A 17694-nucleotide genomic window follows, 5' to 3' on the forward strand; every position below is an offset into this window, starting at 1 on the left:
GTGTGCTAGGGTAACCCTGAGAGTTAGGGTTTCCATATCAAATTGATAAGGTTACCAAAACAGTAGGTTATGTTTTATTTCATAAACCATAAAAATGTTTGAGATAAGGTAATCCCTTTCAGTAGGGCTATGTTCACATCATATCTACTCAAAATATTTGCATATCTGGGAAAATAAATTGCTTTGAGCATAAAATTATACACAAGATGCACTACATGACTTTACAGAGACAAACAATAAAACTAGAGCCCATCCACCATCTACAAGGAAGTTTTCGAGATGGCAAAGATTTTTATTCTATGAATGCTAAGTCTTCATTGTGAATATAATATAATGAATAATGAAAATGAATTTGAAACAATTTTCGGAGGTCTTTTACTGAATTATGGATCTTTATAAATATGCCTCAATGAAGCCAAAATGTTTCATCTGCAATCATGTCTACAACATGCTGATGTTGCTGTCATTAACAGTAATACACAGACCTGTCAATGGTAGAGTCACCCTACGCAAAAAGATAGCCTTGCAAGTATGGTTACCCTATTCCCATGTAAACAGGCCCTTATTAGTTTGGTAACTAAACAATACAACAGGAAGTACAGAAATATTATCAAGAATCAAAGAAGAAATAAAACCCAACATACTCATTTAGTATTTAATGTAGTATTTCGTCTTGGTCTTTTAAAATTATAAATTCGAAATGCATCAAAATTCTTAAAAAGTTTTGTTTAAAGCGACGTTAAATTAAAGAGATCTTCATCAAAGTATATTCATAGGGTGACCTACACAAAAAGATAGCCTTGCAAGTATGGTTACCCTATTCCCATGTAATCAGGCCCTTATTATTCCAAAGCCATCATCAGAGAATATATATAATATATTAATCCTAACACGGTTTTTAATATGCACATGAAAAACATGTGACTTGGACGAGATTTGAACTCGCACCTTCGGGATACTAGTCCGACGCTCTACAGGTAGAGCTCAACAAGTACAAGTACGTTATTCCACTAAAAATACAGCAAAATGTAACATACCCATGTAATTTGGTTTTGTTCCGTGAGAATTTCAGAAAAAAAATCAATTTCCTGCTTCGCAACGTTTGACGTACGTGATGTCGTTGTTGATTATGCAGTTCGATGGGCGTATTTCATATTTCTGTGCATATATTCACTCAAAATATTCAATATGGTAATTCAATGGCGTATTTTAATTGAAATGATATAACTGGAATGCTAAGTGGTGATCATTGAACCAAAATACATTGAATAAAATAGATGTATTTAATCAGTGTGGCCCACCGTGACCAAGGGCTTGTTCACACTGGTCGTTTAGATCGATCTGAGATCGATGTAACGTAAAGCGAGCTAAGTGTGAACCTTCGCTAAAATTTGAGATCGATCTGAGATCGATCCGGTTTATATGTGAGCGTAAGCGAGCTTATTTCGATAGAACAGTTTCGCTCCCATGCCGTTTCCGCCAAAACGCGGACGTTTTTCTCAAAATTTAAAATCAAAACAGAGAAAAAAGCTTGGAAAATGGCGCAAAAACGAGAGGTTTGGTCAGAAAAAGACTGTTTAGCCCTCCTCTAAGCGTACGGTACAGAAGAAATTCAACAAAAGTTGAAAGGTACCTACAAAAACGCTGATATTTATAAAAAATCAGCATTATAATGAAAAAAGGGATAGATCGTGATTGGACGCAATGTAGAACTAAATTTAAGCATATGAAATCTGAATACAAAAGTTCAAAGACACATTATCACGATCAGGAGCTGGGAGAGGCAAGGAACCTAAATTCTTTAACGTTATGGACAATTTCATGGGTGACAGACCAGAAGCAAGGGTCTAAAAACGTCATCGATACATCTGATGAATCAACGTGTTCATCAGCTGATGCTGAAATAAAAAGCATTAACGGGCATGATGATGATGGTAAGTTATCGTGGATGAGTTGATATCGAGTGGTTTTTTGCAAATGAAAATATTGGTTTTCCGTTTCATAGCAGACGAGCTTACAAGAAAATACGGACACGGGAGGATCATTGAAAAAAAATGTCCTCAGTGCGATGAGTTTGTGGAGCTTAGGACAGCAGGAGCCCATGTTGGAAACAGCACTGCAGTATACGCTGATGATGACAGACTTGTTTGCCCATATTGCGATTACATTGAAGCAGGTGAACAGTAGAGCATTGCATGTGTGTACTATATTTTGTTTTATTACGTCGTAACATTTATGAGATATGTTATGTAGATGTCAGTAATGCAGACGAGAAGTTACCTAGTGAAGCAAATGAGGAATCCCTACCATCTCAAAGTGAAAACAAATCAGTGCCAAGGAAAAGAATAAGGGGAAAGGGAAAGCCCTCCAGCATGCAAGTGGCATTCGAGAATGCAATAAAAGAGCATAACAAATATCCCAAGGAGTCTGATGAAATGTTTTTGTCAGAAATGAAAAAAGAAGCAGAAAAAGAGCGAGAGTTGCGAAAGGAAGAGCTTAATGTTTATAAGGAGTCAATGTCACTTCTTGCAAATGCAATAGCAATGAGGTCTCAGCCTGTGCAACAACCATTCTACAATGTTCACCATGATGCTGAAAGTCAACAAACATATTACAAATTTTGATTTAATTTAAGAACATGAGTAATTTAGCTATCGTCGGCTTATTGTGTTATCAAAAACTCAGTTAAAGAATTTCTAATTTGCTCTGCACTTGCATCTGTATTCTGTAAAACAAATTCTGAAATTTCATCATCAGGGATAAGTTCAACATAATCTGCAAAAAGTTTGTCAGCTCTACTCTCACAAATATTGTGTACAACACAACATGCTGCAATTTTCATAGGCAAATGATCTAAATTTGTATAATTCTTGTTAAGTAGGCATCTGAATCTGTTTTTTTAAACGGCCAAATGCACACTCCACGACTTGCCTTGCTCGACTTATGTAGTAATTAAATTTCTTTTGAGCAGGACTGAGATTGCCATCGTTAGGATACCTCTTCATCAACCATGGTAACAGTGGATATGCTGGATCACCAATAAGCATGAATGGTACATTGCAACCACATATCTCTTTTCCTCCCTAGAGTATATCAAGACCATGAATTTTCTAGTGGCTATTATCAAAAATGCAGTAAAATTTGCCTCTGACCTAAGATAAGCTTTTCATTATAAGAACAGAAAACTTACATCTGGGAAAAGTTTTCCTGCTTCAGCTTTTGCAAACACTCCCGAGTTTGACAAAACTCTTGCATCATGGACTCGACCTGGCCACTTTATGCAAATGTCAGTGAATCTTCAAAATTTTTAAATATATATTTTTTTACTTTCTAAGTGTGTGTAATTTAATTCACTTTGTGTAACTTACTTACTCAACTGGTTGAAACACATGTCTAAATTAATAAGAAACCTATTTTACATCACTGTTGAACCCCCCCCATGGGATCTAAAAACCGTTAGAAGGTGAAAAATGCCAGTTGCATAACAGGGAGGCAAAAACTTATTAAGTCAACCTTGACAAAAGCAGTACGTTTTGGTACATGTATTGATGATCAACAACAGCTTGGAGAACAATAGAGTAGAATCCTTTTCGATTGTAGTAATCTTGTGCAGAATTTGAAGGTGCTACAATTTGAATATGAGTGCCATCAATGGCTCCAGCGCATTGAGGGAAGCCCCATGTCGTTAGAAAGGCATCAACGATACTCTGCAGTCTATCGCCCGTTGGCCATTTGATAACAAGACGCAGTAACACGTCAACAATAGCTTGGCAAACCTCGTTCACGATTTCACAGGCTGTACTTTTTCCTATACCAAAACGCCAAGCTAAAGAACGCAAATCTTCATTGGTAGCCAAGTGCCAAAGACAAATTCCTACTCTTTTTGGCACAGGGATAGACTTACTGAAATCAATAAAAACCAAGCCAAGCTCCAAAACTTACTAAAATCAATATAAAATTACCGAATTCGGAGATACAGTTGTTAAACAAATTCACAGGTTATGGCAAAAAACCAAACGACAAATGCTAAATACACAGAAATCAACTCGTTCTTACATCAACTAAAATCAAAAGTCAAAAGAGATGAAAATGCAACTGAAGTCTCTACAGCGACTTATCTTTACTGTTAAACTAACTGTAAACAAGTCAAATTAAAAACATTGTTCAGTCTGTATCGGCCTAACTATCGATCAATACATTCAAGATCATTATATATTAAATGGAAAGTATACATAGTCAAGCAACTTTGGTGAAAACCATTATTATTTTAAGATGAACATGACATGAAATACAAAAAGAATGATATTTGATCAACAAAACAAATGAAAGAGTAAAATTCGTCCTTTTACCTTCGTTGACAGTGAGATTTTAAACTTTCCTGTTTAATCATGGCTTCACAACGATAAAAAGAACAATAGAAAAGAAAAAAGTTGGTGCAACGGGACCAGACGGGACTTCGAGATGTGTAAGTGTTCATGGCCCTGCCCTGGCAAATCCAGCAGGCAGTACGCTAATTAGAAAGTTCAGATTAGTCTAATTTTCCCATTGATTTGGTAACCATTGAAATTTTCTTTTTATAGTTTATATTTTTCTTACAACGGGAATCCGAGATGTATAAGCGTGGCCCAGCTGAAATGTCAGCTACAAGCTATATACACGCTTATCCATCAATATCATTTCGGATCAGTGGAAATTTTCCATTAAACTGCTATCCAATGAGATTTTTGGATTAAACCGCTGCATTATTAACCAACTTGCTTAATGAAAATTTCATTTGTAAAAAAGACTTTGATGTTGGAAAAGAACAACAAAATAACAATAATAACTCAAATTTCAAGATGTATATTAATAATAAATTTTGAAATTTTGATTTATAAAGTTAAAGTTATTGCTCTTATTGTTTTAGTATTCAGATTGAGAATGAAATATTAAAACGTTAAAAGTTTTATTGTTGCTCCCGAATGATGGAGGTTTTTGTATGTCTGGAGCATTGCGATATTAAACAGTCGGGATTCTCCAGTACATTTGTTTATATTTCAAGTATTAAGACGGTAAATTTTCTAAAGGTCGCCGCATTTTTGAGGCTCTCTTTGTGTTGTCGAACAACCCACTAGCCCTGTATTAAAAATGAGACCATATAAACTGTAAATAATTTTTGTTACGATTGGCGCTCCATAGTAGATCACTAAAGGTGTTCTTAACTATCCAACTATGGTCTTCTCTTAACTAGAAGGGTCTCAAGGCATTCCCTAATCAAAGACAAATTTTGAAATTTACGATTTAGGTTCATCAGAAATAAGATTTTGTGCTTTTTCAGGGCCTTTTCGTGATCCTGTTCTAAACAATTTGGTACACACAGGAAATAAGTCAGGAAGGCAGGTGTATAGTAAGATAAATAGAAAATACTTATTCAAAAACAGTATTACCTTACACTGTTATCAAAAACAACCAATGAATGAGTCAGAATGACCAGTGTATTTTCTCATCCAAAAATGGCTTCCTTCTGGAAATCATAAAGTATTGGCAGCTCCAATGGGAGGAAAAGATGCAAAATTCAAATCTTATCAGAAAATGTAAATGTTCGTAAAAGCGCCATTGTGACTTTACAACATGGAAAATGTTTATAAACACATGTTTAGAATAAATTTATGATTTTCTTGAAACAAATTACTGTTCTCATAATTTCTTCTCATAATCTCGTACTCCGATTCATTATTTTTTTTGCAACGATTCATAATTATCATTTTCTATATTCCTTTTCGATATGTACAGTTCTTGATAAGTTTTATCAATTGTGTCCTCCTTTGGTCTCAATGATTGATAATTATCTTCTTTATTATTAATTTTTGATAAATCCAATTCTTGATAAGTTGTATCAACAGAATTTTTCCTAACTTCAGATGGAGATTGAAATTGTTGACAATTTTTACAAAAGCAATGTCGGCGATATTGAAAAACAATAGAAACCAAAATTCCAACGATAATTCCAGATGTTAAAGTTATTAAAATAATGTACCATTCTGTTTTGCACTGTTTTATTCTCTCTTTTTGGTCATCACAAAGAACGTTGTCTAGAGAAGAAGCATAGAACTTAAAAATATGGAAAAAAATCAAAAGATTTCATCTGTATACAATACTAATATACATATGATAACAAGATTGGAGCATTTTGATTGAACATTTCCATTAAGTCTAAGGAAAAGGTCGAGATGTTAATTGCATTGTGTGGCTAGAGCTAAAGAATGCTATAAAAGAGCGATGTCTTACAAACTTACAAGTAGCTTTCACTGTTACTTCAATAGATTTTTCATTTGTAAAACGTGGATCATTATAACTCTGTGCTTTACATCTGTAATTTCCACCATCATTCAATGTAACATTAGTGATTACTAATGTCTTATTTACAACTCCAACATCACCAAGTATGTTGTTATCTTTATCAAACCATGTGACATTAGCAGGAGGGATACCTCCTTCACCTCTACATACACATGATACATTATCACCTTCATTCACAACCAGAGGTATTGAACAATTAATTACCACATTTGGTTTCACTGAAATTAAAAACAGAAAATATTCCTTTCTTAATTTAATTAAGAAAAAGAAAATTAATAATGAGAGTAGTCGTCAGTGTTAGGTGCATTTTCTTAGGAGTGTTGGATCGATGCCCTAACCAGTCACAAGCCAGCAGGAAGCCCGCTCATCACTCGCTAAAAGTCCAAATTAGTGCAAATTTTTCACTAAACTGCTATCCAATGAGATTTTTGCATTAAACCACTACATTATTAAGCAATTTGCTCAATGAAAATTTCATTTGTAAAAAAGACTTTGATGTTGGAAAAGAACAACAAAATAACAATAATCACTCAACTTTCAAGATGTATATTAATAATAAATTTTGAAATTTTGAAACTATATGGCGTGACCGACTAGATATAAACAATATTGACTTATTATGAAGCCTAAACAACTATCGTTGGTCTTCGAAGAACTATAAACAAATCATAGTCGTCTAAGGCTTTTGATAACATATTTAATGACGATATGCAATAGCCAAAGTTAACAGCTAGGTGACGACAGATGCATACGTCAGCGTAGCAGGCAGCAAAAGGGGGTATATGAGATGTAGGCTTAAGAGTCAATCATAATTGGCAGTGGTAGTCTTTCAGCACAACGAATCTAAATCTCGCCAACAAAGAAAAATATATAACTATCTTCATTGTTCAGCACAATCTTGTACTATCGTGTACAAATGGGATGAAACTGAACAGTCGTAATTTGTTCATGTACAAGGTAGAATACTAGCCCAAAAAATTGATGAAGTGAAATTTTAATTTTACCTTTGATGATAGTAAGATTTTTAACATCAGAAAAATCATTTCCCAGTTTATTTCTTGCTTCACAACGATATGAACCAGCGTGATTGAAGTTGACAGATTGAATGATGTATGTCTTTTTATAACTGATAACTGCACCATTATGATAAATAGTGTAGGTTGGTTCAGGATAACCATCTGATTCACAGGTTATTATCACTTTTTGACCTTTTTTTACTGACATTGGACTGATGGTGATACTGGTTTGTTGTGGTGGATCTGTATAGAATTAACAAAATTCAATATTCTGTAAACGTTTATAATAAGATCTGAAATGCTGTCTTACAAACTTACATATAGGCTTTACTTGTATTTCAATAGATTTTCATCTCTAAAACGTGGATCATTATAACTTTGTGCTTTGCATCTGTAAGTTCCACCATCATTCAATGTAACATTAGTGATTACTAATGTCTTATTTACAACTCCAACATCACCAATTATGTTGTTATCTTTATCAAACCATGTGACATTAGCAGGAGGGTTACCTCCTTCACCTCTACATACACATGATACATTATCACCTTTACTCACAACCAGACGAGTTGAACATTCAATTGTCGCATTTGGTTTCACTGAAAACAAAAACAGAAATATTTCAGTCAATTTTCAAAATAAAGAAAATCAATATAAGGTGAAAAGTAATTGATAAATAAAAATCGCCATTAGGAATTTAGGAAAGCAACATTATATATAACTTCGATAAGTTTTATTGACTATAGGTGAATTGCAGCCGATCCCAAGGAGTAAAGTACAAAGATATTCTCTATCTTGGTTGAAATTTGAATCGTAAACACGGATTTCCTTTGCCAAATTCAACCAAAATATTATATATAAGAATATATTTTCATGACAAAACAAACCAATAGCTCATAATTGTCTTATTTTTATGGCATTGTGGAAAATTTGGAGTGCGGAGTACTGAGTGTTTGTTTACAATTGAGAAATTTTTAACTCGACATTTTCCACCATGCTGGGGAGCTGGGTAGAAAATGCAGAGTTTCTTTATAAGCGTTTGTTTAGGCTTAGTTAAAAATCATGTTAACTATGGAAAACAATGCTGATAGTTTACGCTAAATAATCCAATAATAAATAAACCAGCGACTTTGTCGTGGTGACAAATTTGAATATCGCCTTAAAGAGAACAATTGCCATAGTGAATGGACTGAAACCAAATAAAAAAACACGAAACCCAAGATAAAACCGAGAAAAAAACTAACCAGAAAAACAAAGAAAAAATCAAGAAAAAATTAAGAGTTCGGAAAAGAACTGTTTTAGAAATTTAAGACACTATGAATTTCGGCAGACAACTTGTCAGGTATCAACGTCTGCTATCTGTTAAAGGTGAATCAACTTATACTTGTATTTATATAGCAGTTGTTTTAATAATGACTAGTCAAGCGTGGGAGAACGAGTCCTCATCAAAATAAAGCCAATTTAAAAATGAACTGTTTCTATCGACAAAGGACCCGATCATTAAGCTTGATAAATAGCGCCTCTGTCGTTTTTAGACAAAAAGCAGACTTAAGACATTTCATGATTTAAGACATTGTGAACGGTCTTGAGTACCAGTACAGAGAGAACACAGTCCATAGATATCTAAAGCCAATTTCATGCAAACTATTTGACTTTGGATTGAGTACTATTGGATGTTCAAACATGGACATAGTTCTTCGTAAAATGGAGAACAGACGAAACTTACATGGTTCTCCTTTTTATATGGCACCAGAAACCCTTGGTCGACAAACAATGGCATGACAGGATAGCTTGAAAAAGGCGGATATATTGAGTCTCTAGGTATTATGGCATTTGCAATGATAAATCCAAAAGTGAGCTATCCTTACAGTAAAGAATTCGAATACTCGGTGGCTTTCTCGGACAGTAAACCTTGAAAAGTCACTTGTTAGCGAAAGACTTCAATCAAAGCACTGCATATGAAGGAGCTGATGTTGATCTTGTCTAAAGGAAGCTCCCTACAGTTACTAATCAAGAGACTGGTGACAATTCGCATGCGCATACTGTGCTCTTGTCGAGAGAAGTTTTTTTACACTAGCAGTGTAATATTATGAAATCATATAAGCGTGGATAGACTGTTCTTTGTTCGGCGAGACATAATAGTGATATTACCAGTTGATCAATTGATATCAAATTTTATACCACAAAAGTCGAAAGTGGTATCAAAACGTCGAAAGTAGTATCAATAACTTATTCTTAGTCCTATACTCAAATGTAGTAAAATCTGTGATACAAGCACTTTAACATAGATTATTCAAATCAAAAGATGCCTTACAACTTCCTTTTTAAATTAAAACAAAACAAAACAAGTCTTCGCATTTGTCTTCGCTCAACGGCTCAAGAATTTGGCTTTAGGATTCCAGACTGCGGTCATATATCGTATAATTACGCCCAATGCTACAGTTGCTCAGATTACATGAAAGGCTTGGATAACCCGCTGCTAAGTTAAAAATAATAAATACAACTTACTTGCAATAGACACGTTTACAAATGAGTCAATACGATCAAGAGTTAGGTAAATTTATAAACTTCAATGTAACTTTGAGTAACATTCTTTAACATTAGAGTTGCAGGTTTAAAAACTTCAACATTTAAACCAAATGACTTAAGGACTGATGTATCATATTTTGGGTCTCCATTATTGCCACTTATTGTTACAATTGCATGAGCTGCAGAAGCAATGTCAAATGTACTAAAGGTCCAACTCCGAAAAAGAAAGTTTGCAACGACACAATAACAGTTATAAACGTTTCTTCGGCAAAATTTCTTAGGCCAAGTTTCCCCTATTAAATACTCAGAACAATGTATGCAATACAAGAAAGATTAAATAATTAAAACTTACCAGCAATATAAACATTTACTTTTGATGGAGGAGTAGGAGGAATAGTTGAAATAGTAAATGTAAATTCACCATTGTAAATTTGATTTACATTCTTCAGCCTCAAAGTTCCAGGTTTAAAAACTTCAAATGTTAAAGGTGATGGTGAATATTGAGGTTTGTCACTAATAGGAAATAATCTTGCAAGTTGTTGAGAGGAAGATGAACCACGAGGTGTAAAAGTCCAAAGCCATAAATTAATGTTTTCAGTATCATTTAATGTCCAAGTTATATTGTGAGAAGATCCAGGTAAAAATACAAATCTTTGACCATCAGGTGGAGATGTTATTGTTCCTGAAATTGAAATTTAGCTAAAATCTATGACTGATAAAAAGATAGTTCAAGAAAAAATACATCTTCTACTAACATAACAAAAGTAATTGATGTTTTTAATTCAGGTTCTATTCAAAAATTGCGAATAAAAAGTAAACAAATTAAATATTACTACAACAACAAATAAAAATACATCAAAAATCATTTAAGTAAAAAAAAGAAATGGATATTTGAAGTTAAATACCTTTGGCAAGACCAAGAAATGTGATCAATGTAACAGTCGAAAATACTAAATTTGTCTTTACCATTTTACTAAAAATTAAATGATGAATTTTAATGCTTATGATCTTTGAAAATAAAATCATGAGTTAACATGGTTAGTGCTCTGAAAATTCTGGTTTTCAGCTTTTAATTTTACCTTTCATGACAGTAAGATTTTTAACATCAGATAAATCATTTCCCAGTTTATTCTTTGCTTCACAACGATATGAACCTTGGTGATTGAAGTTGACAGATTGAATGATGTATGTCTTATTATTACTGCATGATAACTGAACCATTATGATAAATAGTGTAGATTGGTTCAGGATAACCAACTGATTCACAGGTTATTATCACTTTTTGACCTTTTTTTACTGACATTGGACTGATGGTAATATTGGTTTGTTGTGGTGGATCTTTAAAGTATAAAATTAAATTCAATATTCTACACAAACGTTTATAATGAGGTCTGAAATGTTGTCTTACAAACTTACAAGTAGCTTTCACTGTTACTTCAATAGATTTTCATCTCTAAAACGTGGATCATTATAACTCTGTGCTTTACATCTGTAATTTGCACCATCATTCACTGTAGCATTAGTGATTACTAATGTCTTATTTACAACTCCAACATCACCAATTATGTTGTTATCTTTATCAAACCATGTGACATTAGCAGGAGGGTTACCTCCTTCACCTCTACATACACATGATACATTATCACCTTCATTCACAACCAAAGGATTTGAACAATAAATTACCACATTTGGTTTCACTGAAGTTAAAAGCAAAAAATATTCTTCACTTAAATTAGTCATGATAATAGTTGGTTTCACTAAAAATAGGAAGACAAATTGCAGTATAATCGGGAAAATTGGAGTAATCGAGTAACAGAAAGGGAACAACTCTCATCACGTTGATTACATCGTTATAGGCTATCAAAAAGATGTTTACTGTCAAAAGAATTCTCGTTCATATAAAATTTTTGATATAAATCATATTGTAGTTTTATTAATTGTCAAATGTGAAGTATAAATTTCTAAAAATGGTAAAAATGCAAAAACACAAAAAATAGACAAAGTTGCAATAAAAACTCTCGCTTTAGACATCAAAAATGTCCATCAAAAACAAAACATCGATTGTTTGCTGATGATACAAACATAACTGGTTTTGACGATTCCATAGGTCATTTAGAAAATCTTTAGATAATGTCCATAACATCGCAAAAAATGATTGGCTGGAAACAAATGTTAAAAAATATTTCTAATCTTCAAGTAAATAAAAAACTTGTAAACGCAAACGTATAATATAAAACAAATTCCGAAGAAACAAGACATCTTGAGATTACAAAATATGAATCAAAACAAGACAAGAAGTAAACTGTAAATTTTCGACTTTATTTCAAAGTCATCCTCAGACAGAAAGAATGGTCAAAAATGGTCAACATAAAACATACTGTAATTTGGTTAATTTTCAAATGAGTAGCATAAATTTCTAAAACTGATGAAAATGTTAAATAGCTAATAAAAATAGGGATGACTTACTTGCAACAAAAACTCTGACTTTAGATATAAAAGGAGATAACGTACTGCCCTTTCTTGCTAATCGAAACTCATATGTTCCATCATAACTATGAGCGATATTTCTTAATTGCAGCGTTGAAGGTTTGTAGACGTCACAATTTAGAAGAATTTGTGCACTAATGGACTTTAGTACAATAGAGTTCTCAAAGACAAAGGCCAAAAGTGTTTGTGGTAAACCATTACTACTACCAGTGAAATACCAAGTTCTACTGTCCAAATCATTTTCACTATCATTAAATGTCCACGTTATATTGTGTGTTTCTCCAGGTAGAAATGTAAAACTTGTGCCAGAGGGAGGTGATTGAATAATTCCTATACATGACAAGAAATAAAAGACGAATGTATAAAATCTAATAACGTTTAATTCATTTTAATCCATTAAATATCAATTATTAAATGAAAACAGTAGCAAAGGATAGATAACAGAAACATATCAAACAAAATTAACATATAGAACCAGGCTCAGACTAACTCCAAATAGGTTCGGAAAATATGCCAAAGTTATAAATTTATTTTTCAGTGTCTCAAAATGAGGGCATTATGTCGTCATTGATAACAATTTATAATATTCTACAACTTCAAATATCAGAGCCTTTGTCAGCCCACTAAAAAGTGTTATAAAAAGAGAAGTCGTTTCATTCCTGATGACTTTGATGTTAGTTGAAAACTTAAAAGTAGTTACATATTCCTGGACCTTTGCTTGCTTTGAACTTCAATTGAATTTTTGATCACATTTGATTATATACAATTAGATGTGTACAATAAAAGGCCCGTTTTAATTTCCAGGAGAGGCCCTGATGTGTCATGAGACAATGGCAATTAAGTCAGTCTGAGCCATTTAGAAACATAAGAAACATCTTATTAATCATAACAACGACTACCAAAGCTTAATGAGCATTAGGCTCCTCAAATGAGCATACAAAGGCAGAGGAATTCAGGTTTTTTAAGGTGTTCCACAAAGACACCACAATTATAAAGAGAAAAATAATGACCTTGAAATAAACTATTGCAGTATTGCAATGATAATGTTGTTAAAGTGTAATCATTGTTACTATATTTCTATACCAGGTGCAAATTATTTAAGTCAGTATTCAACTACGCGTGAATCAATATATTACACAGACAATGTAGAAGGTTACGCATAGTAGAATAGTGATGACATTAAGGCCTTGACGCAATATGTGGAGAAAATAACTCATTTCTTTAAGGCAAAAAAATTGAAAATGAAGATAAAAGCGCTCTATTTATTAAGTCTTATGAAGGAAAATGTAGAAAGTTTGACGAGTTAAAAGACGTTGTGAATGTTTAGAAATTCAACACCGATGTAGGGGGATGAATTGATGTCGATATCAGAACATTTCAAATTTGGTGTTCATTACATTACTGCTAAGACATCGATTAGTCTAGGATCTATGATACAGAGGATATGCACCCCCTGCATAGAAATAAACCACGCTAAAATTCAGACTCAAACTTAATAAGATTGTTTTGTTCTCATGAAAAACATGGTGAATACGGTCGCTCCTGAATAAATTTTCATGAAGTCTGTTACGCGAAATTTTCTTATTTTTATTACGTAAATGATTAATTTAATTTTCAATACTCCTAATAAAAAGTGTGGCATTTTTCATTTTGTGGATGAAAATTTATTTATTTATTTTAACTATTTTTAGAAGGGTCCAAATCAGCTGAAACAATGTACACAGAGACGTTTACTCACTGAACTAACGTTGGATGAAAATTACGCAAGAAATGAACACTTTTGTCTTCTAAAATACTGCCAGGTATTGCTTTTAAATTATTTCATTCAATGCAGAACTGATTATGGTCATTGTACACAAAATGAAGAATTAAGTGAGCATTTTAGTCAATGTACCTTAAAATTCTAAGCAAATTCCACAGTTGTATTTTACAAAATAGCCATTTACTTCCTTAATGATCTAATAAAAATAATAAATACCTTGACATGTTGAAATCCACCAGAACAAAACAAATAAAAGGAAGTCAAACTTTGCCATCTTGTATTCTGTCTATTAAGGTAAAGTGAAGATGCAACTTAAGTAAAATCACAGAACTGCTACAGAAATATATGATGTATTACTTCATATTTTATGTATATTTTTGATTTCTTATAACCATTAATATTGAAGGAAACAAGAGCATCAGTAAAACTTCCTAAATTTTCGATGAAAAACATCCTCTGTTGTTGCCAGTAAAACAAGATTTTTTTGTTTTGTACTTTGCGGAAGTACTAAAGAACTTTCCACTATGATACATTCCAGACAACTTCTTAATTCCACAGAAAATTCCGTGAAATGTCAATGAAATTATTTACAAATAATCTTGTCCATCGATATTTCATAACATTTTAAGTGAAAAATTCACCAAACTAATCCTCTTTTCAAAATTATTTCCGGGTCTCATACTGTGCAAATATTTACATAAGTAATGAGAAAAGCATGTAAACGCCGTGACAGCGCTGTCATATGTAACAGAGCGATCATATTTTATCAAAACCTGTCTCATGACAAGCCACACAAATTGCCCGAGTTGTTTTAAAAAAAGAATACCAGCCAAAGAATCTTTATTTTGTAATTTAATTAACTTAATGGTGCTTTTACATGAATGTAATGTATAAATTGTGAAAGCATACTTCGACACGCTGTGCCAATATCCATTTCCTAGTTGATTACAGTGCTCTTGAAGACGATGAGCATCCACAAGTGGATTTTGTAAGAAAATCATTGTGAAAAATAACATCTGTATAAATCGCTTTTGCTGAAATATTCTTAGTAATTTTCACAATTTTAATGCACAATTAAAAATTTCTTATACTTTGTCTACAAAGAATTCCAGATGGGGGGGGGACTTTGGAATCGCCAGGGGCCCTGGGAAAGCTTCATCCCTGCCCCTGCTTACCCTATCTATCTTACTAATGATCTTACTCTGCAGTTTTTAGCTGAAAATACCAAACGTGGCTAGATTGAGAATGTTCTTGAAGAGTCACAGGGGGCATGAACCACTGAGAAATTTTTGATTTCGTAAAACAGTGAATCAAATGACAAATAACCAAGTTGTCCTTTAACTTTTACCACTTCAACCCAAGCGACTTCAATTCAGATGGTTGAACTGCAAACTTCTGTTTAGCAAAGGACTGTACATGGATGACGTCAGACGACTTTGCTCTTTTTAATCGGGTATATCAGAAGTTAAAATTGTTTAAAAAAGAGGAAATACCATGGTGAATCGTTAAAATAATAACGTAATAATTCTTAAAAGAACTGTTTAAAACCAGAACACTAACCCAACAATTCTAAAAGAATTGTTTTTAAAGCTGAAAGACACTATGCATTTCGGCAGACTACTCATCAGAGAAAAAACACTTACAGGCAATATACACATTTACTTTCTTTGTGTGTCAGCAGTATTAGCTACGATAGCAAATGTGTAAACACCACTGTTTGATCGACATTCTTTAACATCAGAGTTTCAGGTTCAAAAACTTGAAATGTTAAAGGTGGAGAATCATATCGCGGTTCACCCTTACCAGTTATCGTTACAAGTCGTTATGCAGCAGTAGCACCACGAGGGATAAAGGACCAAACACGTGCAATTATGGATGAGGTAATATCAAATCTCCAAGTTATATTGTGAGAAGATCCTGGTAAAAATACAAATTTTTCACCATCCAGGTGGAGATATTATTGAACCTAAATTTATTAATTGGATATTGCTACATCAAAATTAAATCATTTGTGGAAAAACATAGACGCACAGAATTGAAGTTTTTGATATTGGTCACAAATACCAAATATTTCTGAAATTGATGGAACTGCTTTCAACTTTTCGTTCTTTATATACGGAAATATTAGCGCCTTTCCCATCATTATACACCACAAGTAAAAAATATTGATTAATCCATACGAAATTCAGTGACATGTTCATATAAATGAAAGTATACGTTTGAATGAATGAATTGCTTAATTCATCTTTCTTAAGGTAGAAGTTACATGATTCAGTTTATCACTTTATCTTCAACGTGAGAAAATTGCTCCTATTTTCATCAACAACAGGTAACTTTCTTTTTTCAAAAGGTTTTCAGGTCTCATGGTGTGCAAATATTTCTTTTTTTCATCGTCATGATACATTTAATTCACATTTAATTCAAGACCACTGAAAATCTTTTTTGTTGACTTTTGATGTTGTGAATTTGTGATAAATACCTTTTTGGTTATTTTTTCATAACTATTGACTGCAGTTAATGTCTGTAAAACTATTCCCATTGTAACTAGTACACAGAAGATAAAACAAAACATTTTTCATAAAATAAAATATCATTCACAATATATCCCTAAATACAGCGTATGTTCTTCACCGGCGGGTGCTCTAATACTTAGTAACTGCTGACGACGATATCAAAGAAAAACATCTTTAGGCCTTTAAACGTAAATGTATTATAAAGTTAAAGTTATTGCTCTTGTTGTTTTAGCATTCAAATTGCGAATGAAATATCCAAACGTTAACAGTTTTATTGTTACTCTCGAATGATGGAGGTTTTTGTATGTCTGGAGCATTGCGATATTAAACAGTCGGGATTCTCCAGTATATTTGTTTATATTTCAAGTATTAAGACGGTAAATTTTCTAAAGGTCCCCGCATTTTTGAGGCTCTCTTTGTGTTGTCGAACAACCCACTAGCCCTGTATTAAAAATGAGACCATATAAACTGTAAATAATTTTTGTTACGATTGGCGCTCCATTGTAGATCACTAAAGGTGTTCTTAACTATCCAACTATGGTCTTCTCTTAACTAGAAGGGTCTCAAGGCATTCCCTAATCAAAGACAAACTATGAAATTTGCTATTTAGGTTCATCAGAAATAAGATTTCGTGCTTTTTCAGGGCCTTTCCGTGATCCTGTTCTAAACAATTTAGTATACACAGGAAACAAGTCAGGAAGGCAGGTGTATAGTAAGATAAATAGAAAATACTTATTCAAAAACAGTATTACCATACACTGTTATCAAAAACAACTAATGAATGAGTCAGAAAGACCAGTGTATTTTCTCATCCAAAAATGCCTTCCTTCTGGAAATCATAAAGTATTGGCAGCTCCAAAGGGAGGAAAAGATGCAAAATTCAAATCTTATCAGAAAATGTAAATGTTCGTAAAAGCGCCATTGTGTATTTACAACATGGAAAATGTTTATAAACACATGTTTAGAATAACAAATTACTGTTCTCATAATTTCTTCTTTCATCGGCTATCTCGTACTCCGATTCATTATTTTTTTTGCAAAGATTCAT

The 17694-nt window shown here is 32.9% G+C and overlaps 3 protein-coding genes across 4 annotated transcripts in view; all 3 read right to left on the reverse strand.

The window, feature by feature from the left end:
• The window catches only part of LOC124451695 (carcinoembryonic antigen-related cell adhesion molecule 6-like), a 28786-nt gene extending 27460 nt beyond the window's left edge, over window positions 1-1326 (reverse strand). The window contains exon 1 of one of the 2 annotated variants that reach the window (XM_047002308.1): window positions 1038-1326. In XM_047002308.1, coding sequence (XP_046858264.1) covers window positions 1038-1041 — 4 coding nt within the window. In that variant the 5' untranslated portion in view covers window positions 1042-1326. The remainder of the gene's footprint in view (window positions 1-1037) is intronic. The other variant, XM_047002307.1, reaches the window with a different exon arrangement.
• A 1244-nt stretch (window positions 1327-2570) lies between these two features.
• Window positions 2571-3426, reverse strand: LOC124451724 (protein ALP1-like). Its single transcript, XM_047002347.1, has 3 exons — window positions 3369-3426; window positions 3191-3296; window positions 2571-3083 (listed from the first exon to the last, which is right to left on the reverse strand). Exons 1-3 carry the CDS (start codon window positions 3389-3391, stop codon window positions 2874-2876), a joined length of 339 nt encoding a protein of 112 aa, XP_046858303.1. The 5' UTR covers window positions 3392-3426; the 3' UTR covers window positions 2571-2873.
• Window positions 3427-5613: 2187 nt separating this feature from the next.
• LOC124451713 lies at window positions 5614-7592 on the reverse strand. The gene is made up of 2 exons (XM_047002334.1): window positions 7344-7592; window positions 5614-6071 (listed from the first exon to the last, which is right to left on the reverse strand). Exons 1-2 carry the CDS (start codon window positions 7561-7563, stop codon window positions 5713-5715), a joined length of 579 nt encoding a protein of 192 aa, XP_046858290.1. The 5' UTR covers window positions 7564-7592; the 3' UTR covers window positions 5614-5712.
• Between the last annotated feature and the right edge of the window lie 10102 nt (window positions 7593-17694).

Source organism: Xenia sp. Carnegie-2017, unplaced genomic scaffold (assembly GCF_021976095.1).
Source record: "Xenia sp. Carnegie-2017 unplaced genomic scaffold, XeniaSp_v1 HiC_scaffold_24, whole genome shotgun sequence".
NCBI lineage: Eukaryota > Metazoa > Cnidaria > Anthozoa > Malacalcyonacea > Xeniidae > Xenia > Xenia sp. Carnegie-2017.